Source organism: Phocoena sinus, chromosome 3, assembly GCF_008692025.1.
Source record: "Phocoena sinus isolate mPhoSin1 chromosome 3, mPhoSin1.pri, whole genome shotgun sequence".
NCBI classification, from domain to species: domain Eukaryota; kingdom Metazoa; phylum Chordata; class Mammalia; order Artiodactyla; family Phocoenidae; genus Phocoena; species Phocoena sinus.
The window spans coordinates 41,783,877-41,810,661 of record NC_045765.1 but is presented as its reverse complement, the minus strand read 5'-3'; the positions used below and the strand labels follow the sequence as shown (position 1 = coordinate 41,810,661).

Sequence of the window (26,785 nt, the reverse complement as noted above, 5' to 3'; positions counted from 1 at the left end):
AACAGGGAAGAACTTTGTTATTGTGCAACAAGAACCTTAAAAAAATGATCTGGGAATTTTCCTTTTGGGAGTCCAGCCTGAGGAGGTAATCAGAAATGTGAGATGTAGAGGATGTTTACTGAAACTGAAAATAGTTTTTTGTTGTAGTAAAATACATATAACATGAGAAAATTTTAATAGTAGAAAATTGGAAGCAATTAAACGTCCAGCAGGGGATATGATTCATCCATGTATTAGAATATAATGCACCCTTTGAAAACACTTTCAAAGAACTTTTTATAACAGGAAATTTCTCTTGACACAATGATAGGTGAAGAAAGCAGGTTCCAGACCTCCAATTAGGTCTTCAGATTTCAGACACATGCATTGAAACAAGATAAAAAGGGTAACCACAAAATTATTAATGGTGGTTCTTATTGGCTGGTGGGATTATGAAGGATTTTTTAATTAATTTTTTAAAATTTTGAGATAATTGTAGATTTCACAGGCAGCTGTAAAAATATTTCAAAGAGATCTGGTATACCCTTTACTGAGTTTCCTATAGGGGGTTTAAATTTGTGTGTGTGTGTACTTTTCTCTTTTTCAAATAATCTACCGTCAAAAAACAAAAAACACACACAAAAAATCTACAAGCAGGGAACATAAATTTAAGGACTATCATTTTAAACAACAGCAACAACAACAACAACGTATTCATCCGTCTGAAGAACCTTGCTCCAAGTTGTAATCAATGTCCCCTTTGCTTGTATACCCACAGCCCTTTGCCTGGCCTTTCGGTCCACTGTAGATATCGACACCCACTAACATTATAGTTAATTGGATCTTTGCCTGTGTATGGGCTTCCATATAGTGAGTTTACGTTGGAGAAACAAGGCATGCCTTCCAGAAGCATCAGGTTTACTCACACTCTTTGGAGAAGAGAGGACAGAAACACAATAATCTTATATTAAAATAAAGTTAAAATAAGACATCCATATTATAGAGTGGAAAGTAAGGTTTGAGACGCAAGATGAATATTTAAGACAAAGTCAAGTCGCTGTTTGGGAAGCACAGCTAGTAGCTGTTGAGGAAATGCTTCTTGAATTGAACTGTGCCGTCTGCTCCTTCAGCTGGCTTCTTGGGGGTATGTCAGGGAACACACAGCACTGTAAGAAATCACTGGGGAAGAGAAATATTGGAGCCACTATCCTTAACTATAAAAAAAACTCTTTAGATTTTCTCTCTGCCCTAGGGCCACATCTTGCTGGAGTGCACACTACCAGGGAGTCAGGGGCCTGGGCTTGGATTTTTGACCCCCGCATTGACCTCGGTGGGAGCCTGGCAGGACATCACGTCTCTGGGCCTCCTTCTCCTCGCCAGCAGAATGAGCTGTTCAGACCATTGCTCAGGGCCCTCTAACTCTAAGATGCTAAGGTCAGTCAGCCTGTAGCATGTGACTTTCCCAGGCTTGCCAAACTCCTTCCACCTAATTGAAAGTGCACAATGAACCTGCAAGGATTTTAGCATCCTCAGAAGTTAGTCTTCATTGATTTGAGTATTTCTCTACCTCTTTGGTGAACCTTCCTGTCAACACTTCTCTTTTGTCATTAAAAAAAAAAAAGGCTCATGAGAAGGAAGGTTGTAGACATGAACTAAGAGAATATCCCTCTTTTTTTCCCCCTCTTCGTTCCTCTAAAGGTTATCTTGGGGATGTCAAAAGCAATTTTTATAGGCAGGTTGGTCTTTTACAAGAGATGTGTTTACAAAGCATGAAATTAACATTTTTGCACAGAGCCAAATAATTGCTTATAACATGGTGACTTTTGTAGTAAGTTTGCAGCTTGAGCAGTTATTAGCAAGGTCAAATGGTACATGCAATAATGCAATTAGCAGACCTCATCACCAAAGCGAAGTTAACCAAGCACCTTGTGAGGGAACAGGTTCCTCCTGAGGAGTTTGCCCATGAGGTCATTTCAGATGTTGGGAACAGTACAGTCCATTCACACTGCAGTCCACCAAACACTATAGTGTTACAGGGCCACCCCACTCCTGGAGCTTCAGACTCCTACGAGCCTGCATACAAGCCTACACTCCCAGAGGGGCTGAAAAGGCTGACCAAGCAAGGTCCAAGCACTTTACTGCTTATGAGAGGGTTGGCTTCACTTTAGACTAAACATCACATTGGAATTAGGGAGTACCAGATGACAGCATCTCTGGGGAAGAGATAATAGAGCAGACAAGTTCAGGCCAATAGCTTGCATATTCCAGTAGCAATTCCATTCAGGAAAATCTACTCAAGGAAGCATGTTGATGTGTGATTTTGGACATGCATTCTTACTGGTAATGTTAGGTGATATAACAGATCAACCCTGAAACATCAGTGTCGTAACCGCACAGAGATTTATTTCTCACTCACAAGTTATACTCCGGCCTTGGTCTCAAGAGCGTCCAGAAGAGAGAGGGAAGTCGGGGGGAGATGGAATTATTGAGAGGTTCTCAGGGAACTTGGCTAAAATTCATTTGGGAAAATATAAAGAATCTGAGGTGCTCTCATCTTTTTGTGGCTCAGATCCAGGCATGTGGAGAGAAGAAATCTCTCTCTTCCTCTGTGTCCACCCCACTGGCAGAGTTTGTACTCTAAAGCAAAGGGAGCAAATAACTGTTGGAGATGTCCTCTACTGCCTGGATGGGGATCAACTTGCACAAAGCAAAGAGTACAAGCCTTGGGGACCTACACACCTGGGTTTACCACTTGCTACATCTTTGGCTTTGGGCAAGTTACTAAACCCTTGTAAAATCCTGGCTACTGTCTGCAACTTGCAGATCATACTTGCACCCACCTCCTAGGGTTGTTTTGAGGATAAAATGAGGTAATGCATTGAGAGGGAATTATTCCAGAGACTAGCACATAGTATGCACCCATCATCCATCCACTCATTCTGTTTATCCCCCTAACATTTATTGAGCACCTCTGTATGTCTGCTGCTGTGCTAGGTGTTAGCAAGCCAGGTGTACAGTGAGCTCCTGCCCTCATGGAGCTTATAGCCCAGGCACAGATATGCATGAATTAAATAATCACCCTAAATGAAGGTTTCCTTACTAACTTATTGCTCTGAAGGATAGGACCGTGCGGTGTTTGCCAGAAACCTAGGCTGAGAAGTCAGGGAAGACTTCCTAGACAAAATGGCATCTGAGCAGAAATGTGAAGTTTGTTTGGTGGAGCAGGAACAGGGTGTGACAGGTGTCCTTGAGGAAATAGCACGTGCAAAGGCCTCATGGTAGGAAAAATGGGGAGGTACCTTCGAGGAACTTAGGAAAGTGACTGGATCTCTGAGACCCAGGGAAGCATGTGGAGGAGGGACTGGAGAGGTGGGCAGAGGCCAGGCCATGTAGAACCTCATACAGCTGTTAAGGAGTTTGGTTTCATTTTAAGAGGTGTGGGAAGCCACTGAAGGTTTTTAAGCAGGGGCTTAAAAACTATTAAACTCAATAAATGTTAGCTATTATTGTTCCTTTCCGGGAACTTTTATCCTACGTCCCAACAATGTTAGCTCTCTTACAGGAGTCTGTGAATACATAATTTTAAAAAGCCAACAAGCCTATCGATCTGTTTGGCGGTCTGAGAGCAGGATCTGTAATATGCCAGAGCCACTTGGTCCATTAGGATGTGCTTCCTCCTCTAGGTGGGATTGGAAGGGCACTAAAAGCAGCCAGCATCCAGGACAGAAATGTGACACTGTGAGAACTGGAGCAAGGCCAAGCTGGATGTGGCCAGGACCAGCAGACTCTACAGGCTGAACCGGGTAGGCTTCCACAGTCCGCGCCAGGCCGCCTCCAGCCCTGGGACAGTGGTGGATACAGGCTGGTGGGAGGACACCGGTACCAGGGAGGGAGGCTGGCAAGGTGAAAGCAAACACGACATCTGCCTTAGAGAGTCTGGGAGGGAGCTCAGGGCTGGATTGGCAGAGGGCAGGGGGAACTGGGCTCTGGGTCAGAAGACCCAAGGGAGACAACCCAGATGAAGGTGAGCCCTTGTCTGAAGGAAGAAGTCTGGGCTCTGAAACTAGTATAGGAAGTCCAAGTACCTGACCAACATGAGGATGCTGAGTCCCCACACCTGGAGCCCAGCAATCCTACTCTTTCTCCTTCCAAGGGCCAGATTGATCCCCAAATCCAGGTGGCTTGGCTGAGACTCCTGGTGGGGATCAAGTGATCCCAACTCTCAGAACATATTTGACACTTTTTCTGGGAGGGCTCTTGTCATTTATCTGGTTCAAAACTGGAGCCCCCAGAAGCTCTGCTGCCTAATAAAACTTGTGTTTCACGTCTTTTGGCCTTTATCCACTCATCTATTTCCTGTGGTGAATCCTGAAGTTGGAACAGGACAGTATGTATTCCTCATGCCAGACTTTTATCTAGCTCCAGTCTAATTGTGGGACTGGATAACCAGTTATAGAGTTACCCGAACTCAGCATCATTCTGCTGAAGAACAAGGGCAGGGCCAGACTGGAGGATGACTCAGCAGGCTTTTTACAGATAAGAAGTGGATGGGCAGAGCGATGTCTGCACTGGTTTCATGGGTGACCCAGCTCAGAAGATGGTGAGGACTGCTTCCACGCATGTGGCCCTTCATAGTCACAAAATGCTTTCGTGTCCATGGTCTCCTTTGAGCCTCCATATGCTGATGGAGTAGCGTGGGCAGCTGTTACCCTCCCCACTTTACAGGTGAAGAAACTGAGGCCTCATCATTAAGGGTCCCATGTGAAATCACAGCTCCTGCATCAAGAAGTGACCAGTTGGGATTAAGCTGCTGGGAGGAGCTTGTTGTTGCTCACTCTGTGTCTTAAAAAAGAAGAGAGAGAGAGAGAGAGAGAGAGAGAGAGAGAGAGGAGAGAGAAAGTGGACTTGATTGGAGAAACAGTAGCCTGGACAAATGTTTAAATCCTGTAAATGAGGGTGGGGCTATATGTAATGTAGATAGTACTTCATGTGGGGTTAACGATGGAGTCATGGGTTTCTTTGGATAATTTTGCTACATTCAGGCTTTCCAAGTCCAAGGGCGTGTATGGGTGTGTCTATCTGTCTTGTGTCTATGTCTGTCTGGCAAGGAAGCTCAAGTTAATCCATCTATAAACTTTGCATTCTTTGAGCCCTGATATATTTCAGACACTGGCCCCATAAGTGCCACATGTCCAGTCATCTGTGACTCCTTTAGGAAACTAAAACCCACACCAAGAGAGGGAAGGAAGAGTTGAAAGCCAGAGATGCAGGTAGGGTCCACGGCACATTCAGGTCAGCCGACAGAGCGTGTTCTTAGAAAACCAGCCCTCTGTGGGGTGAAGACAGAGAGACTGCCCCGCCCACTCTGCCTCCTTCTCGTGTAATTTTTAAAAGCATGAGAAATGAAATGGGGACCTTCCCATCTGAGACAGCTATTTTCTCAGGTCTCATGCCTTTTTTTTCTTTTTTTGAATTTTATTTCATTTTTTTTATACAGCAGGTTCTTATTAGTTATCTATTTTATACACATCAGTGTATACATGTCAATCCTAATCTCCCAATTCATCCCACCACCACCACCCCCGCCACTTTCCCCCCTTGGTGTCCAAACGTTTCTTCTCTACATCTGTGTCTCTGTTTCTGCCCTCCAAACCGGTTCATCTGTACTGTTTTTCTAGGTTCCACATATATGTCACGCCTTCCTTTTGAATAGCCCAAATATACATCTTATAATTATGCCCTGCCTGGCAGCGTGTTTCTGCCTTCTGAGTGATAGCTGAAATTTCTTGGCAAGTGAATGCTGTCCACACCAGCCTCTCTTTTCCCACCCTGGTTCCCAGTGGCCCCTCTGTGGCCGTCTTCCCATCCACACTGGCCTCCAGGGCTGCCTGCCCCACAGTACTTCAGTCATTTCATCAAGAAGGGTTTCCCAACCTCCTTGTTTATCCCAGGGGCACAGGGAGGGCTGAGCCCCACTCCAGAGGGAGCCATACCAATCTGATTAATGAAGGTAAATAGGGGCGTGATCAGCAGTGGCTTAAGCTCCAGATGGGTAACTAGGCAACAGCAAGGGTCTGCACCTCCACTGGCAAGTCATGTGGAATCAGTTTCTTCACAGGTCCATGGACTTCTCTCATGCTCAGAGTCCACTTCAGGAGCCTTGAGAAGGAGCTGGGCTGTTGGATAACAGGGAGAGGGGAATTGCTGGTAGTCTGCCAGAGTTGCCGTGGGTGTTTTATCCCCTTCAGGAACATGATGTGGGCAGTGTATTGGGCAGACGTGATGTCAGAGGCCTCAGGGTCAAAGGCAACTCCCAGCTTTAGGAACTTGAAGAAGTCCCTCCTGAGCTTTGGGTTAGCCAGCTCCGTGTCCCTATCTCAGCTGCCACTTCCTAATTAGTTTCCTCATCTGTAAAATGGGATGATGATAATAGTGTCACCTTCCAGACTTGTTGTGAAAATAAGATTTGTAAATTGCCTAGTATAGCCTGGCACATAGGAAGCCCAATAAACATTGGCCCTCTGGGTCTTCTCTAGGAGAGAAAGAGACTGAGTGCTCTGTCTTCCAATACACTCTTTACTATCAGGAAGGAAATGGGCTCAGCTTGGAGATGAGTCCAGGATGGGAGGCAGATGGGAAAGGGGGCCACAGATGGGCATTGCCAGGGGAAACACTGAGGCACAGGAAGCAGACAGGAAGGTTGGGAAATGTGGGCGGCTGCCTGAGGGCCAGGAGACCAGTGGAGAGGTCGGCAGTGTACCCAGATAGGCAGTGAGGCTCTTGACAGAACTCTTGAGGCCGAGGATATGGAGATGTTGCCCCTTTTAGGACTTCGATTCAAGCCTGAGTTCCAGTCCAGCAGCCCCAATGGCTTGCTGAACATGCACTTTTTTAGGCTTGAACACTGGCCAGTTGAAAACGTGATTCTGGTTATTTCTCCATCATGTGAAACAAAGACCGTGGGGAAATAGTCACATGAAAAAGACATGAAATTTTCCTGTTCAGTGAATGAGGGCAGAAGATGCATAATGTATGGTTTCTGAAGCTGCAGGTGGTTTAGGGAGAGAGTTTGCAATTTGGGGAAACATTTAATACTTTTGAAAGTTACAAAGGAACAGAGAAATGCCAGGAGCTTAATGTCCAGGATAGCCCTGGATGAATACTCTCAGACAAACCAACCTCAGTTTCCTTATTAAAAATTCTGGAAAGGACAGGACAGACAGCAGAAGCAAGAAGTACTACAATCCTGCAGCCTGTGGAACAAAAACCACATTCACAGAAAGATAGAAAAGATGAAAAGGCAGAGGGCTATGTACCAGATGAAGGAACAAGATAAAACCCCAGAAAAACAACTAAACAAAGTGGAGATAGGGAACCTTCCAGAAAAAGAAGTCAGAATAATGATAGTGAAGATGATCCAGGACCTCGGAAAAAGAATGGAGGCAAAGATCGAGAAGATGCAAGAAATGTTTAACAAAGATCTAGAAGAACTAAAGAACAAACAGAGATGAACAACACAATAACAGAAATGAAAACTATACTAGAAGGAATCAATAGCAGAATAACTGAGGCAGAAGAACGGATAAGTGACCCGGAAGACAGAATGGTGGAATTCACTGCTGCGGAACAGAGTAAAGAAAAAAGAATGAAAAGAAATGAAGACAGCCTAAGAGACCTCTGGGACAACATTAAACGCAACAACATTCGCATTTTAGGGGTCCCAGAAGGAGAAGAGAGAGAGAAAGGAACTGAAAAAATATTTGAAGAGATTATAGTCGAAAACTTCCCTAACATGGGAAAGGAAATAGCCACCCAAGTCCAGGAACCACAGAGAGTCCCATACAGGGTAAACCCAAGGAGAAACATGCCGAGACACATAGTAATCAAATTGGCAAAAATTAAAGACAAAGAAGAATTATTGAAAGCAGCAAGGGAAAAATGACAAATAATATACAAGGGAACTCCCATAAGGTTAACAGCTGATTTCTCAGCAGAAACTCTATAAGCCAGAAAGGAGTGGCATGTTATACTTAAAGTGATGAAAGGGAAGACCCTACAACCAAGATTACTCTACCCATCAAGGATCTCATTCAGATTCGATGGAGAAATCAAAAGCTTTACAGACAAGCAAAAGCTAAGAGAATTCAGCACCACCAAACCAGCTTTACAACAAATGCTAAAGGAACTTCTCTAAGTGGGAAACACAAGAGAAGAAAAGGACCTACAAAAACAAGCCCAAAACAATTAAGAAAATGGTCATAGGAACGTACATATTGATAATTACACAGGCTTGCTGAATGGATACAAACAAGACCCATATATATGATGTCTACAAGAGATCCACTTCAGGCCTAGAGACATATTCAGACCTAAAGTGAGGGGATGGAAAAAGATATTCCATGCAAATGGAAACCAAAAGAAAGCTGGAGTAGCAATACTCATATCAGATAAAAGAGACTTTAAAATAAAGAATGTTACAAGAGACAAGGAAGGACACTACATAATGATCAAGGGATCAATCCAAGAAGAAGATATAACAATTATAAATATATATGCACCCAACATAGGAGCACCTCAATACATAAGGCAACTGCTAACAGCTATAAAAGAGGAAATCGACAGTAACAAAATAATAGTGGGGGACCATAACACCTCACTTGCACCAGTGGACAGATCATCCAAACAGAAAATTGACAAGGATACACAAGCTATAAATGACACAATAGACCAGATAGATTTAATTGATATTTATAGGACATTCCATCCCAAAACAGCAGATTACACTTTCTTCTCAAGTGCGCACAGAACATTCTCCAGGATAGATCACATCTTGGGTCACAAATCAAGCCTCAGTAAATTTAAGAAAATTGAAGTCATACCAAGCATCTTTTCTGACCACAATGCTATGAGATTTGAAATCAGTTACAGGGAAAAAAACATAAAAAACACAAACACAAGGAGGCTGAACAACACGTTATGAAATAACCAAGAGATCACTGAAGAAATCAAAGAGGAAATCAAAAAATACCTAGAGACAAATAACAATGAAAACATGACGATCCAAAACCTATGGGATGCAGCAAAAGCAGTTCTAAGAGGGAAGTTTATAGCTATACAGGCCTACCTGAAGAAACAAGAAAAATCTCAAATACACAATCTAACCTTACACCTAAAGGAACTAGAGAAAGAAGAATAAACAAAACCCAAAGTTAGGGCTTCCCTGGTGGCGCAGTGGTTGGGAGTCCGCCTGCCAATGCAGGGGACATGGGTTCGTGCTCTGGTCTGGGAAGATCCCACGTGCCGCGGAGCGGCTAGTCCCGTAAGCCATGGCCGCTGGGCCTGCACGTCTGGAGCAGTGGGAGAGGCCACAACAGTGAGAGGCCCGCATACCACAAAAAAACAAAAACAAAAACAAAACCCAAAGTTAGCAGAAGGAAAGAAATCATAAAGATTGGAGCAGAAATAAATGAAATAGAAACAAAGAAAACAATAGCAAAGATCAATAAAACTAAAAGCTGGTTCTTTGAGAAGATAAACAAAATTGATAAACCATTAGCCAGACTCATCAAGAAAAAGAGGGAGAGGACTCATATCAGTAAAATTAGAAATGAAAAAGGAGAAGTTACAACAAACACCGCAGAAATACAAAGCATCCTAAGAGACTACTACAAGCAACTCTGTGCCAATAAAATGGACAACCTGGAAGAAATGGACAAATTCTTAGAAAGGTGTAACCTTCCAAGACTGAACCAAGAAGAAATAGAAAATATGAACAGACAAATCTCAACTAATGAAATTGAAACTGTGATTAAAAAATCTTCCAACAAACAAAAATCCAGGACCAGATGGCTTCACAGGTGAATTCTGTCAAACATATAGAGAAGAGCTAACACCCATCCTTATCAAACTCTTCCAAAAAATTGCAGAGGAAGGAACACTCCCAAACTCACTCTATGAGGGCACCCTCACTCTGATGCCAAAACCACACAAAGATACTACAAAACAAGAAAATTAAAGACCAATATCACTGATGAATATAGATGCAAAAATCCTCAACAAAATACTAGCAAACTGAATCCAACAACACATTAAAAGGATCATACAGCATGATCAAGTGGGATTTATCCCAGGGATGCAAGGATTCTTCAATATATGCAAATCAATCAGTGTGATACACCATATTAACAAGTTAAAGAATAAAAACCATATGATCATCTCAACAGATGCAGAAAAAAGGTTTTGACAAAATTCAACAGCCATTTATGAAAAAAAAAACTCTCCAGAAAATGGGCATAGAGGGAACCTACCTCAATGTAATAAAGGCCATATATGACAAACCCACAGCAAACATCATTCTCAATGGTGAAAAACTGAAAGCATTTCCTCTAAGATCAGGAGCAAGACAAGGATGTCCACTCTCGCCGCTGTTATTCAACATAGTTTTGGAAGTCCTAGCCATGGCAATCAGAGAAGAAAAAGAAATAAAAGGAATACAGATTGGAAAGAAGAAGTAAAACTGTCACTGTTTGCAGATGACATGATACTATACATAGAGAATCCTAAAGATGCCACCAGAAAACTACCAGAGCTAATCAATTAATTTGGTAAAGTAGCAGGATACAAAACTAATGCACAGAAATCTCTTGCATTTCTATACACTAATGGTGAAGAATCTGAAAGAGAAATTAAGGAAACACTCCCATTTGCCATTGCAACAAAAAGAATAAAATACCTAGGAATAAACCTACCTAGGGAGACAAAAGACCTATTTGCAGAAAACTATAAGACACTGTTGAAAGAAATTAAAGATGATACCAACAGATGGAGAGATATACCATGTTCCTGGATTGGAAGAATCAGTGTTGTGAAAATGACTGTACTACCCAAAGCAATCTACAGATTCAATGCAATCTCTATCAAATTATCAATGGCATTTTTTACATAACTAGAACAGAAAATCTTAAAATTTGTATGGAGACACAAAAGACCCTGAATAGCCAAAGCAGTCTAGAGGGAAATAAACGGAGCTGGAGGAATCAGACTCTCTGACTTCAGATTATACTACAAAGCTACAGTAATCAAGACAGTATGGTACTGGCAGAAAAACAGAAATATAGATCAGTAGAACAGGATAGAAAACCCAGAGATAAACCCACACACCTATGGTCAACTAATCTATGACAAAGGAGGCAAGGATATACAATGGAGAAAAGACAGTCTCTTCAATAAGTGGTGATGGGAAAACTGGACAGCTACATGTAAAAGAATGAAATTGGAACACTCCCTAACACCATACACAAAAATAAACTTAAAATGGATTAGAGACCTAAATGTAAGAACGGGACACTATAAAACTCTTAGAGGAAAACATAGGCAGAACACTCTTTGACATAAATCACAGCAAGATCTTTTCTGATCCACCTCCTAGAGTAATGGAAATGAAAACAAAAATAAACACATGGGACCTAATAAAACTTCAAAGCTTCTGCAAATCAAGGGAAACTACAGGCAAGCTGAAAAGACAACCCTCAGAATGGGAAAAAATATTTGGAAACGAATCAATGGGCAAAGGATCAATCTCCAAAATATATAAACAGCTCATGCAGCTCAATATTAAACAAACAACCCAATCAACAAATGGGCAGAAGACCTCAATAGACATTTCTCCAAAGGGGACATGCAGATGGCCAAGAAGCACATGAAAAGCTGCTCAACATCACTAATTATTAGAGAAATGCAAATCAAAACTACAATGTGGTATCACCTCACACCAGTTAGAATGGGCATCATCAGAATATCTACAAACAACAAATGCTGGAGAGGGTGTGGAGAAAAGGGAACCCTCTTGCACTGTTGGTGGGAATGTAAATTGATACAGCCACTATGGAGAACAGTATGGAGGTTCCTTAAAAAACTAAAAATAGAATTACCCTATGACCCAGCAATCCCACTACTGGGCATATACCCAGAGAAAACCATAATTGAAGAAGACACACACACACACACACACACACACACACACACACACACAAAAGAAGACACATGCACCACAATGTTCATTGCTGTGCTATTTACTATAGCCAGGCCATGGAAGCAACCTAAATGCCCATCAACAGATGAACAGATAAAGAAGATGTGGTCCATATATACAATGGAATATTACTCAGCCATAAAAAGGAATGAAATTGGCTCATGTTTAGAGACGTGGATGAATCTATAGACTGTCATACAGAGTGAAGTAAGTCAGAAAGAGAAAAACAAATATCGTATATTAACGCATATATATGGAACCTAGAAAAACGGTACAGATGAACCGGTTTGCAGGGCAGAAATAGAGACACAGATGTAGAGAACAAACGTATGGACACCAAGGGGGGAAAGCGGCGGGGGGGGTGGGTATGGTGGTGGGATGAATTGGGTGATTGGAATTGACATGTATACACTGATGTGTAAAAAATGGATGACTAATAAGAACCTGCTGTATAAAAAAAATATATAAAATTCAAAAAAAAATTCTGGAAGGAATACTCAGTAAATGATTAATAGTGCTATTCTCTAGGGAGTGGGTCTAGGGGTTGGAAGTGGGAAGAGATTTTTATTTTTCATTGTATACCCTTTTGAGTTTTTGAATCTTTCACCATGTGCCTTTATTATTTTTATAATTGCAAATCAAATTATAGGGTTTGTCTTTTAAAAATGCAATGAAGGGTTGGCTTAGATCACTGGTTTTCAAACTTGTATTTTAGCAGTAGAACACTTGTCATATAATCTTACTTGGAAGCCTAATGAATGTAGGATGAAGAAAAAATCTGATCCCTTCTTGCCCAGGGTCCCCCGCCCCCAGCTCCTGTTTGCTGCATCTCTAAGGGATCCATTGAATGCAGTTTGGGAATAACAGATCTAAATGATTTCTCTCAGGCCCCTCCCACCTCCCCAATCCTATGCTTCCCTTCTGTTTAGCAAAGAAGCTGGGGCGTCCTAGCCCTGAGGTACAAGCAGCTGCTTCACTGCGTAGCTGCAGATGCCCCCTACCCCTCTGGGGAGTCAGCACCTGGGAAGGCTGAGCTGTGCACCGGCTGAGTGTCGCTCAGACTCTGGGGGACAGCAAACAGGTCACCCTTAGAGGGGTTGAAATGATAGAGAAATGTTAACAGGTGGATTTTGCAGCTCTCTTCTAGGTAAATCTGAACCTGGGGCTTTGATAGGCCAGATGCTAAGGGGACGGTGAAATGGTATGAGGTGGGAGAAGACTCATTCACCTTGTAAAAGTGTGGTTAAGAATGTAGACCCACTGCTTGTTTACACTATGATTTTGGCGAACTACTTAGCTTCTCTGAGTCTCTTGTTGAATCTGTAGAAAGGGGGAATACTTGTGCCTACTTTCTAGGACTGTCAAAAGGATTAAATGAGATCGTAGGTCTAAATGCCTGCCATAGTGCCGTGCACATGGTAGGTGTTCAATAAATGTTGGTAATTATAATCATCATCATCACCAAGTTCCTAGACAAGTCAGAAAATGGCCTTGCTATCTCTTCCCGTATATTCTTAGTTAAATCTTTAACCTCTTAGGACCTCAGTTTCCTTACTTATAAATTAGAGGTGCTCAGGAATTGCAAGTTGGTGGCCCGCTGGACCAAATCTAGCGTGCAAACATATTTGTTTATCCAGATAGTATGTTAAAAATCAAGAAATAGTCTCCAGAAATTTGAATTTTCCAGACTCATTTACAAACTGAGCATCTGTTTTCACTGACCATCACTTGGCAACTTTTCACCAGCCTCCATCCTCTGTATTATCTTACACCTGGCCACCCCTCTTCACCTGCAGGCAGTTGAGTTGGCAAAGCCTACACTAGAAGGTTTCAGGAATTCTGTGTCTCTGCCACTTTTTCATCCCATGACCCTGAGTATATCCCTTCATCTCTCTGGATCACCACATTACCATCTATAAAATGAGTGAGTTGAGCTTCCAGCCTTGGCTTTCTTTGAATGTTCTATTCAGTCCACAAACCTTTACCGAATTCCTGCTATTTCCAGGAATTTTACCAGGCATTTGGGAGGATGTAGAAAAGAATAAGAATGGGTGTGGCCCAGAGATCTTTTACAGCCAGGCCTCCCCAAGTGTAGACTGCAGAATGGCACCAGGACACAGTGGAATAAATACAGAAATTGAAGACAAGCATTTAGAAACTTTTATGGCAGTTGGACTTTGCCACGACAGCCAAGTGCGTGCTCAGTGGACATGCTTTGTTGAATAGATATGGATCAGTTCACGTGTTGTCAAACTCGTGGTGAGTTACAGGCGCCAGCTGCGTACTCATTCAAGCTACTATTGCTGCTTTACAAACCGCCCCAACCCTTAGTAGATTAAAACAACAACTGTTATTTATTTGCTCACAGATCTACAGTTTGAGCAGGGGTGGACAGCTCAGGTCACCTCTTCTCCACACAGTGCCTGCAGGGTGGCTGCACCGGGGCCCATGGGTCCACCTCCAACATGGCTCACTCATAGAGCTGGCAGGCTGCTGCCTTGGTCACCTTTCCACGAGGATGCTTCTTCTGAGCAGCATGGCTGGGTTCCACTGGCCAGTGTCCTAAGGGAGCTGGGTGGAAGTGCATGACCTTGTTATGATCTGTCTCAGAAGTCACATTGCTTGAAGGATTCACAAAGTTCTACCGGACTTCAGAGGGAGGGGATCTAGATCCCATCTCGTAATGCGCTTGTGGAAAGGTTCTAGAAGAACATGTGGGACATAAGGTTTTGTTGCAGCCACTTTTGGAAAATATAATCAGCCACTTTATATGGGGATGTATTTGTTTTCTGTTGCTGTGTAACAATGAACACAAACTTGTTTTATTAAAGCTTACTGTATTAAAGCAATGCACATTCTTTGGCTCAAAGTTTTATAGGTCATGACTCCAAGTTTACTCAACCGGGTTCTCTACTCAGGGTCTAACAAGGCTGAAATCAGGGTGTCTCCAGTCTGGGCTCTTGTCTGGAGGCTCTGGGGAAGAATCCACTGCCAGGCTCATTCGGCTTGTTGGCAGATTCACTTCCTTGTGGTTGTAGGTTGGGGTCCCCATTTCCTTGCTGGCTGTCAGCCAGGGATTGCTCTCTGCTCCTAGAAACCACACACATGGCCCCTGGATCTTCACAGCCAGCAATGTCACATCAAATTCTTCTCACTCTTTGAGTCACTTTGACTTCTTGTACTGCCAGATGGAGAAAACTCTTCTTTTTTGTGTGGCTAGATTATGTCGAGCTGAATAATCTCCTTTTGCCACATAACATAATCAGTAGAGTAATATCTCATCACGTTCCCAGGTTCTACCCACACTCAAAGGGGAGGGGAGTGTAAGAGGATGAGGGTGATTGGAAGGCATTCTTAGAATCCTGCCTGCCACAGATGGTTTGGTTCGCGATGAATTAGAAATTAAAACGGAGCGGTTCTTCATCACAGATAGTTTGAAAGCACTGGTTTAGGACCCAGTAGAGAGGAATGACGTGTATGCAAATGGCTGTAATTTGAGACCTTAAGGGCTAACTTCCAAAGGGAGAAGGGTAGAGTGGGCACAGTGAGAGGTCAGTGGGAGGGAAGATTATTGTGTAGGTGGAAGGGGGTAGAATTAGGGTTTCTTGAGGATGTGGTATTTGAACTGAGCGTTGTAAGACAGGTATAATTGGGATCTTTTAAAAATAAGGCAGGGTGGCAGGATTGCAGGTTATATTTCTGTTTGGTGCCTTGGATGCAAACACAGAACTGAACTGAATCTTCTGAATCCTCTCTAAAGTCATTTTATTGCTCTGTGACCACAAACAATACTACATGACAAACGACCCCGAAGCTCAGGGGCTTCAGACAGCAATCACGTGTTATTGCGTACAGGTCTACAGGTCAGTTGGACAGTTTCTGTGGTCCTGGCTGGGCTGTCTCATGCATCTCGGACCAGCCGTGGTGGGCTGGGTGGCTCTGCTGGCCTTGCTGGGCTCTCATATCTTTGGGGGTTGGCTGGCTGTCAGCTAGTCTGGTATAACCTCGGTTGTTCTTCACATGGTTCCTCTTCCACCTGCCCCTCCCCTCCTTCTAGCATATACTAGCCTGGGCTTGTTCCCTTTGAGGAGACAGACGAACAAACACGAGGGTGGAAGAATGCAGGTCTTAGAGGCTTGGGCTCAAAACTGGCACGCTGTCACTTCTGCCTCCTCCTTTTGTCCACAGCAAGTCACCAAGCCTGCCCAGATTCAGAAGCTGGGGAAACAGACTCCATCTCTCGGTGGGAGGAGCCAGAGGATCCCACTGCAAAGGGTATGGACACAGGGAGGGCTGGAGGATTGGGGCCGCTCTTTCAATCTGTCTACCACAGGCATCCTGAGAAATCTTACTAAATTCTCTAGACGAAAAGAACAAGAACCCCCTCCCGACTTCAACTCCATTGTTTCTCAAGCTAAGCAAAGGTTTTTGGAGAAATTTATGTGTGAGAAACCATCTGGAAAATGTACAGTGGTCCATTAACCAGAGTTATAAGAAGCCAGGCGTCTAAAACAGTCTGCAGTCTTCTGTGTGAGTAGAAGGCAAAAGAGGAAACATTCTGGGCAACCTGATCACCTTTGCTTCTGTGGTACTTTCACCAGCCCACATTATACTCATCCTTCAATGCCCAGCCCCAGTGCTCTCTGCAGAACTGTTCCCAGAACAATTATTTTGGGAGAATAATTCTTTTCCCAGGTTCCAGTAGCAATTTTTAGAATGAAATGGTGTCAAATTTGGCCTTTGATGTAGACAAAAAACATTTCTTTTATGTTACTTCCTGAAGCACCTAACCCAAGGCCAACAAATAGTAGTTGCACAAGAAATGATCATTAGATGAATAGATGAATGAATGGTTAGATGAGTAAACAGATGGATGGCAGATGCTTCCACACTTGACTGAAGCTTTCTTTTAGAAGAATCTGATATTATCATAAACTTTATTTCCTTCCCTCCAAATCAGTATGTCAACTTGAAATCTTTTGTAGTTGTTCCATGTCTATGTGCTTTAAAGAAAAACCCAGAAAACTGATTGCACAGGGGAGGAACCCTGTTGTGTTCTCCCTCATAAACCCTGTCATTAGTAGCATAGCATTGCAAACTAAGGTCCATGGGTTCCCGAGGATATTAATCATTCTCTAGCTGAAGGGGGTGGTGGTGGGAACTTCTCATCAGATAAATTTGGGAAATACTGGATTAAACAGTGAGGCAGTTTTCCTTTTTGTGAGACTTCACAGAGCCTTTAATATGTTAATATACATCTGATGTATCTCCAAGAGAGCATTAGAATATGTAAGGTTTGAAAATTGGAAGGATTACTTTTTGTGGGTGAGGCAGGGCAGGGGTGCAGGGAGGAGGGAGGTATAATTTTTTTTATTGTGTTAATACATAACATAATATTTATCATTTTAACAGTTCAGAAGGGTACAATTCAGGGGCATTAAGTAGATTCACAGAGCTGTGTAACCATTACAACTACGCCCAAAACTTTTTTATCATCCCCAACAATGACTCCATTTACACAATAACTCCCCCTTCCCACCCCCCACCATTACCTCTCTTCTGCTTTCTGTCTCTGTGAGTTTGCCTATTCTAGGTCTCTCTGTTGACTAAAAAAAAAAAAAAACCACAGCGTGAGAGTTGTGAGTTAAGTTTTATCTGGGGTAAAATAAGGCCTATAGCCTGGGAGATAGCATTTCAGGTTGCTCCGAGAAACTGCTCCAAAGAGGTTGGCGGGGTGGGGGTGGGGGTAGTCAGGATATATGTGATTTGGGTGAAGGGGGGTACATGCAATCAAGCACACACGTTTGCAGAAGGTAGCGCTGGTCACGAGAAGCAGATGTCTCCATTAATTATTTTAGTGCTATTCTAGATACAAGGAGATGCAAGAATTAGGCTCGTAAAGTCTTCTCCTGAAAATATCTACCTGAAGACCTATTCTGCCATTTTTTCCCAGAGAACCAAGTGCCTCACTCCTGATCTCCACCCTGAACCGCTTTCAGGGTGTGTTGAAGGTCAGTGGCTGCAGTGGCTAGGGACTTCATCTTTGTAGAGGCAGATGGCAAGTGCCAATTTTTAGTTGGCACCTCATATAAATGGAATCATATGTGTCCTTCTATGTCTGGCTTATTTCACTCAGCATAATATTTTTGATGTCCCTCCTTGTTATAGCATATTTCAAAATGTTATTCTTTTTCTGGCTGAATAATAACTATTCCATTGTATGTATGTGCCACATTTTGTTTAATCCTTTTATCTGTTGAGGGACACGAGTTATTTCTACCTTTTGATTGTTATGAACAATGCTGTTGTGAATGTTGGCATAACAAATATCTGTTTGAGTCCCTGCTTTCAGTTCTTTCAGATACATACCTAGGAGTGGAATTGCTAGGTCATATGATACTTCTACGTTTAAACTTTTGAGAAACCACAAAACTCTTCCACAGAGGCTGCACCATTTTACATTTCCACTAGCAATGCATGAGGGTTCCAGTTTCTTTACCAACACTTGTTATTTTCCATTTTTTTAATTATGGCTCTCCTGGTAGGTGTAAAGTGATAGATCCTTGTGGTTTTGACTTGCATTTCCCTAATAACTAATGATGTTGAGCTGTAAGAGTCTTTTATGCATTCTGAATATAAGTCCTTTATCAAATGCCTGTTTTGCAAATATATTCTCCCAGCCCATGGCTTTGAAGAACAAAGGCTTTTAATGGCAATGGATTCCAACCTACCCATATTTTACACTTTTTGTGTCCTATTTGAGAAACCTTTGCCTAAACTTAGGCCACTAAAATTTGCTCACATATTTTCTTCTACAAATATTATAGTTTGGCTCTTAACGTTTAGGTCTGTTACCCATTTTGAGTTAATTTTTGTGTATGCCGTGAGGTATAAGGGTTGAGGTTTATTTTTTGGCACGTGATACCTAATTTTTTGACACCATTTGTTGATAAGAGCATCCTTTCCCCATTGCATTTCCTTAGCACCTTTGCTCATAATCAGCTGATTATATACCTGGACTCTCCACCCCATTCCCATTGATCACATGTCTTCCCTTGCTCTAGTAGCACACTCTCTTGGTCACTGTAGCCCTTGAGCAGGCCTTGCAATTAGGACGTATTAAGTTCTCCAACTTCGTTCCTCTTTTTCTAAATTGTTTTGGCATATTCTTCTAGATCCCTTGCATGTTAGTTTTACAAAGATCGCATTGAGTCTCTAGATCAATTTTGAGAAGATTGACATCTTAACAATATCAGGTCTTCTGATCCATAAACATGATATATGTCTCTGTTTATTTAGATCCTTGATTTCTCTCAGCAGTGTTTTGTAGTTTTCAGTGACTAGCTCTTGCATAGTTTCGTTAGATTTATCCCTTCAGTATTTAGAATTTTTGATGCCATTGTAAATGATATTTTTATTTCCATTTCCAACATTTCGTTGCTGATATTTAGAAATACAATTGATTTTCATGTGACAACTTTGTATCCTGTGACATTGCTGAACTCACTAGTTCTACTAGTGCTTTTGTAGATTCCTTAGGATTTTTTAATGTAGATAATCATGTCATGGACAGACATTGTTTGACCTCCATTCTGCAGTCAAAAAATGGGACCTAGAAAGACAGGGGACCTGTCTGATGCTCACTGTTCATAAATGCAGAGACAGGAGTTTGAAACCTGGATCTTCTGGATCCTCCTTCAGGGTCCTCTCCACCACACCCAAGTTGCTTCTCAGGATTTCAGGCCTCAAGAAAAGAAGCTTTTATCAGCTAAGATTAGATTTGAATGGCTTAAACACAAAAGAAATTTATTTTTCTCTCACTTAAAAGTCTGGAGGTTTGCATCCCAGGGCTGGTATGACAGTTCTGCTTCATAAAATCCTCAGGAACCTAGGCTTCTTCCCACAAGGAGCTTCACCATCCCTAGGCCATGGACCTCCATCTCGTGATCCAATATGGTGGCATTTGCATTCCAGACAGCAAGATAGAAGGAGTAAAGAAGGAAAGGGTGCACACCAGTGATGTCTTCAGGTAGGTTCCGTGGACTGCCAAACAACACCTGCACCCACATCTCTTTGGATAGAACCCAGTTGGGTCACACCTAGCTGCAAGGATGTCTGGGAAATATCATCTTTATTCTGAGAAGTCATATTACCAGCTGAAATTTCTGGTACTGTGGAAGAAAAAGAGAACAGCTGCTGGGGGATAAACACCAATGTCTGCCACAGCCTAAAGGGTAGGAATCCAGAAAGGAAACAACTTGAAAATTGTTGACGAAAAATTAATCAGTCAATCTAAGAAAGAATTGGAAAATTTTTTTCGAGCCAAATTTGAGGATTATAACCGGGAAGAGCATCTCAGAAAGCTCTGAGACCTGTTCTGCCAGTTAGAAATCAAGGCACCGTTATATAACGTTTCTGAGACAGAGGGCTGTGTATCAAATGATGTGTTATTGACAGTTTACATAATCTAGATCTAAGCGTCATCCTGGTGGGTTGTGTGACCCCTGTACAAAATCAGGAAGGAATGTTATCTTTTAAGGAGTTGTCTTGTTGATGGTAGGAGAATGTTGCTCTTTATGGTTGAGCAGGTATTCCTGCAGATGGGGGAGGTTTGGTCGATGCACAATGAAGATACACAATACACAGTGAGGGGAGGCCAAAGGGCAGAGAAGCCTTTTTATGTTTAAATTTTTCTCATCTTGCTATAAAATATGAATTGTATTTCACAAAATGAAAGGAGGAAAAAGGTGACAGAGTTCAAAGTTGGTTGCATCTTTCACAGATCGTTTTAGGATCAGGTGAGCCAGCTCTCTTTAGTTTTCATAGCCCGTTAAGTTGACCTGAAGCCATTTAGTCAGAGGATAAAGTTAATCCTCAGAACCCCTTATGGTATTATATCCTTGTGACTATATTAGACATGCCTAATCATGGATGACCTTCTTTCATCTAGAAAAGATAAAAGATGTCTCCTCATTCATTTGGTCAACAAAAATTGCTATCTCCTACCCTCATGGACCTCACCGTTTAAGGAGAGATAGGCAGTAATGAAATAAGCACCTGAATGAATGTGAAATCACAAAGGAGCCATAAGGATGCTACAGGGGCACACTCAGGGACTGTGATCTAGTCAGGGAGGTCAGGGAAGGTTTGCCTGAGGGTTTGGATTCATTTCTGCAGGAGAGGCTACTTTCATAGCAGAGTGGTGTATTCTGAGGAAACCATCCTTTGTGCCATTGTGGTTACAGCTTATGAATCCTGCCTGGGGCACTGTACGAGTAAGAGATCTTATTTAAGAACAAGGATGCCAGAGTGAGAGTAGGATGGGGATAGGGGAGGTGGGAGGTGGGGGAACTGCTCAGGGACTTTGAGAGAGTCCTTTGTGGCTTACACCCCAGGAGAAATGGAGAAGAGGAAAGGATTTCAGAAGTTCCATGATGGCAGGTCGAGGAGACCAGGATCATAGTCCAGTCAGAGACTTTCCTTGGGGGCCAGGAAGGAGCCCAAAGAATTTTGGGAGCCCAGAAGGAATTTTCTAATAACTGGAGTCACCTGTATGGAGGAAGAGAGCTTCCCATTCTCTAAGCACCCAAGCCAGGCTCAGGGACCATCCATGTGCCGTAACAAAGAAAGGGTTACTGGGTCCAGTGGACCATCAGAGGAGGTAGCATCTAACCTCCCACTCAGCGTCTAGATTCTGTGACTCTGAGACCTGGAACAGAAGGCCCTAACAGTTGTGGATGAGGGGAGGCCAGTACCAGAGGAGAGGCCAGCCATCTTTCACTTTCTGCTTCTCCACTTCCTCCTACTTGGGGAACCTTTGCGAGCAGCAAGAGAGCCTGAAGCAATCAACCTACCAGGTGTACTTGGGAATTCACTCTTCCAGCTTAAGGCAGGCGTGGTAGATGGGTCCTGTCCTCTGGCCAACACTGGTTAACTGGTAAGGGCCACTTGGAGCACAGTGTTGAGAAGGATTCTTGGAGTCTGGGACCCATAAGGTAAAGTATTACAATAGGTTGGTGATGCCTGCCTTTATTCTAGTGTGATTGTGAGGAAGAAATGGGATGATATATGTAAAAAATGCTTTGTAAATTGCAAAGTGCTATCAAAATAATAACTAATCATGGTAGCTATGATTTTAAGTGCTTCCTAAATACCAAACACTGCTAAGAGCTTTACTTCTCACAATAACCTTTATGTTAGATACTGTTAATATCCTGCCTTTTACAATCGAGGAACCACGGCTTGGAAGAACGGTGTAATTCGCCTAAGGTCGCACAGCTAGTGAGTGTAGAACCGTGACACAAGCCTAGGTGTTTCTGACTCCAAAGCAAGTGCTTTTATAGACTTTGTTTTGCTGTCTTCAGAATGTAGGGGATTATAACTGTAATTATTACTATTAATAGAGCAACTATTCTGTTACTTAGGGGCTCAGCCCTAATTCCCCAGCTAAGGGGATGTGTTTGCAGCTGTTTTTTGGTCCCTGGAAAGGTTTGAACTTGCCTTCTGCTCAGCTTACCAATTCTGCCTGCCCTTCTCCTGACCCGTCCGCATCCGCTCTGCAGAGCAATGTAATGACCCTCTGTTAATGCTCTGTTCGCCGAGCGTCTGAGAAGAGCACTTTTTATCAGGCTGCCTGCAGTTGTTCAAGACTCCTCATGAACAAGGCACAGAAGGATGGTTCACTTCTGCAAGTCGTGCTTTCCTGAGAGCCGACTGTGCTCCCCAAATCTTCCCAGGCACGGAGATGTGGGGAGCAGCGGGCCGACGTGTGGTAGGAGCTCCTAGCTGTGATGATTACACGCATGGGGTGGTTGGCAGTTTGCAGAACACTTTCATATCGATTTTCTCTCCAGGCCTCAGTTTTGTCATCTACAAAGTGGATGTGATGACAATAATGATATAGTAAAGTCTCATCTTTCGAAAGGGTTAGGTTATAATAAACTTACCACTTAAGGTGAAAATAACGTAAAATCAGAATCACCCTTGACAATCACCCATGGAATATAAAGACAAACCACCTCTCAAAAGCCCAACTGAGGCAGTTTTTCCTCCAGCATTAAAAATGATGACTGTTTCTCTGGTTGAAGTCATCACGATGCCTTCTGAGGTAATGAAAATACTTATCTTCCAAGAGTAGGCTTACTCGGCACCAAAGCGCTCACAGTACCAGAGGCCAGAGGGAACTAGGCCCCTGGGGACATCATCCAGGATACAGGCTCACTGAGTGTGGGGACAGGAGGATCACCAGCCTCCCTAGTTAGGATTTCTTTTTCTTTCTTTTGGACCATGTGTCACTGAATTCCTGAAGCTTTAACTATATATATGATACAGTTCTATTAGGTCTGATTTCCTGACTTGCTGTCTATGAACAGGATTAAAACTTGAAAATAACGTGTAATGAAGCGAACACCAGGCTGGGTGAGATCTGGGCTCAGGCCCTAGGTCAGCCCCACCTGCATCCATGGCATCTTGGGCCTATGGACCTTCAAGATGAACTTATCACCCAAGTGTCCAAGTCCTGAGGCTGCATTTCTTGACTGCAGACTTGCAGGACCCTCGTGACTCTATTTAAAATAAAAAATGTTTATGTCCATCCCAGCTTCTACCTTCCTGCCTAAACTGGCGCCATCTCTGCCTATACCACTGTGATGATAGCCTCCTCCCTGTGTTCCACCCTTCCTCTTGGCCTCCTAATCCTTTCGCCAGTAGCTATAAGAGAGCTTTCCAAATGCAATCTGATCTTGCCACTTGCTTCTATAAAATACTTCGTTTCCAAATGCTTCTGGGGAAAGACAAAATTCTCATCCCTGCCCACCTCTCATCCCCACCAGGCTTCCCCTCCTTCTCTGTGCAACACACACCCTGCTCTTCTTTTAGTCCCTCCGGTTTCATATTTGCCCAGCCAAATATGGGCCTTTGCACATCCTCACTTCACCCTCTGTCTGAAATGCTCTGTTCTCCTCTCTCTGCTGAGTTTATTCTAAGCATACTCCATCCGTTTCCTCAGGGAAGGCTTTCCTGACTTTTCTGTCTGGATAAGACCCTGCTGATCTGATCTGATCTGACCTGAAAGAAAGGGACTCTCTTTGCACCATGTTATCCTTCTTTTCTGCACAGGCCACTGTAACTATTTAAATTTATTTGTGGTTCTGGATTAAAGTCTATATTCCCTTCTGCCACACACACTACTATAAGCTCTATGAGAGCAGGGCCCTTATCTGTCTTGCTCACCAGTGTATTCTTTATACCTAGCACAGGGCCTGGCATGTGCTTGTATTCATTAAACGTGTACGTGGATGGACCAATGGATGGGTGAGACACCCAAATGAACATTGTCAAATGATCAGTGTTGTTGTTGTTTTGTTTGTTATTCCAGTGATAAACCCTTTGGAAACTTCCTCTGAAGAAAATGGTACAAGTTGCAATCATTCTTTTAGAATGAAAGAGAAAAGTTACTGAAGGCTCCATTTGCCCTTTAGATAGTAGGTATTACAAACATCTTGGCTCTTTTTCTCTCTCTGTTTAAAAAAGTCTTTTAATGAGCTTTCACACCGTATGTAGCAAATGACCTTTTCTAGAGCCATCTGTACAAAACAAAAGGGTGAATTGGACTAGTGGGTTGCTTCTGCCCTTGGAAGCACAGCATCAGCCTTTTTAAACAAGGGTTCCTATTTGTGAATGACCTTACCCTCTTAGGGAATGGGGCCCCGCCCAGATTTCAGATGCCAACATCCTGGTGTTGAGACCACAGAGTTATTGGAGCGAGGAAAATTGACACGCCTGATTACTGGGTTGGAACAGCAGGACTTGCCTGACGTGGGCCCGGCCAACTTCGTCAGTCTTGTGGTTGCTGGGTTATAGTGTCTCTGTCCATTCATAAACAGTGCCCTTTAGGGGCAATTGTTTTCTCATACTGCTTGGTCCTGGTTGTATTGGAAGGTAGGTTTTCTCAGAACAGCGGCCTGCCAGGTGAGGGCTGGGCTTAGGTCAGCTCATTTCAGTCTGACTTCTGGAATGGTGGAGAGTGAGCCTCAGCCTACAATGAGGGTACGTTGCTTCTGAATGAAAACAAAATCGTGTTTCTCTCTGCATCTATCCCAGGAAGAGGGGGACTCTGAGATTAATTACAGGTGGATAGGTAGTAACATTTTGTTCTTGGACCTCTACTCCAGCCTGTTCCTTGCTCAAAGACCTTTTGTGGCTCCCACCTGCCAAACAGCTCAAATGTAAGGCCCTCAGATTCTGGTCCAGACTTCCTGACCTCCTTGTTCCTGACTCTCTGTTGCATCCCACTCACTCCAGCCAAATCAGTCTCCTTGCCACTAAGGAAACAGGTCCCTTACTTTCTAACCTCCATCTCTTTGCACATGCTTCCCCTCCAGCTGGGCTCCATCCCCCCGTGGCTACCAGTCAAAATCCTACCCATCCTTTCAGGCAGCTGTCAAAGACCTTGCTTCTGCAGGAATTTTTCCCTGATGGTCTTAAGTAGAATTTAACCTTTGGCTCTTGTAAATACCTTTAGAATTCATCTGTACAACTTTCAAGGCACACACAGTGTTGTGTGTTTTTTCCTTTCTTATATCCATGCTGTTCGTTGAGGCTAAGAATTATCTTATTTTTCTTTATTTCCTCCACAGCTCTTTGGACATAGTAGGTCCTTAGTTCCTCAGTGGAATCATCCTCTTTTATGAGGTGAATGAAGAAATAAAACAATTCAGCTTATGTCCTCAAAACTCATGAAGAAAGTACATTTATCAGTTGTCCAAACTCCCTTGCTTAAATTAAAGTAACTTTATGCTTTTGGCTAAATTAAGTCCTCCCTGACCCTCTTTGAAGGATAACCTTGAAGACAACCTTGAAGAGAATGCTTTGCTGTGTTGTCTGTGTGTGTGAGTGTGTGTGTATGAAGGTTATTAGAATAATCTACTTAGCAGATAAACAAATGTTTGGAATTGCATGGAGTCATTTAAGCCTCAAAGCAAAATCATTCCAGTGCCTTTGTAGGGTTATTTGACAGGAGGGTTGGGGGCAGGGAAGCTATCCTAAAATTACTGAATCTAATCCGTTTTAGTCCTCGGACCCTGGATGAAGCAGATGCCCTGCTCAGTTTTCCTTTCCGCATTGCCGTTTTTGAACATACAGCCCTTTTTCCATTGTTTTGAAGACACTAGACAGCTCAGCCAGAGACATAAGTGTCCTCTCTGAGCGGTAGCTGCCGAGTCGGCAGCGCTGGGATTAGAGTATGTGCTTTAACAGACCTTTCTCCTTGGGCAGTATACAGTTGGCTCACTTCACCACCTTTCTTCCTTCCCTCCAAAGGATGCCAGGCACGCTAAATAGTGATTAAACAAAAGATTAAAATTCCATTTGTGTGTGTGTGTGTGTGTGTGTGTGAACACTAATTGATTCTTTCAGTGGAATGTTAAGTAAAAGCATGCAGATACCAGAAGCGGTTATTTAGAGCAGCCAGTCAGAATCCATTTCCAATTTACTGTTTAATGTGATTTCCACCATCATTCTGCCAGCCTTCTCCCTACACTCTCCCTCACCTCCCTTGCCCTGTGCTCCTTTCCAGCCTCTCTGCTTCCTGTAGCAAAAGGACATCTGGGAACAGATGGGAAGGAAAGTAGCAGAAGATGGTTGCTGAAGGAAAATAATCACGGCTTTTATAGACAAATCTGTGAGTCTGCAGAATTAAAGAAACTTAAAATTACCTCTGGATTGAAACCCAGACATGCTTTTTTGCAGAACATGAAGTGATTGCCATTGCATAAG

At 42.9% G+C, this 26,785-nt stretch overlaps 1 protein-coding gene across 6 annotated transcripts in view; it reads left to right on the top strand.

Annotated features, from left to right (window-relative positions):
• The window catches only part of GALNT10 (polypeptide N-acetylgalactosaminyltransferase 10), a 227,358-nt gene that overhangs the window by 79,665 nt on the left and 120,908 nt on the right, over positions 1-26,785 (top strand). For 2 of the 6 annotated variants that reach the window (XR_004349224.1, XM_032626928.1), the window contains exon 2: positions 16,199-16,285. The exons of 2 other annotated variants lie outside the window; for them this stretch is intronic. Coding sequence is in view for 1 of the 4 variants with exons in the window: in XM_032626928.1 (XP_032482819.1) it covers positions 16,199-16,285 (87 nt within the window). In the remaining 3 variants the exon portion in view is untranslated. Of the gene's footprint in view, positions 1-16,198; positions 16,286-24,473; positions 24,493-26,585; positions 26,691-26,785 lie in introns of those variants that run through there. 2 more of the 6 variants (XM_032626931.1, XM_032626933.1) reach the window with 2 other exon arrangements.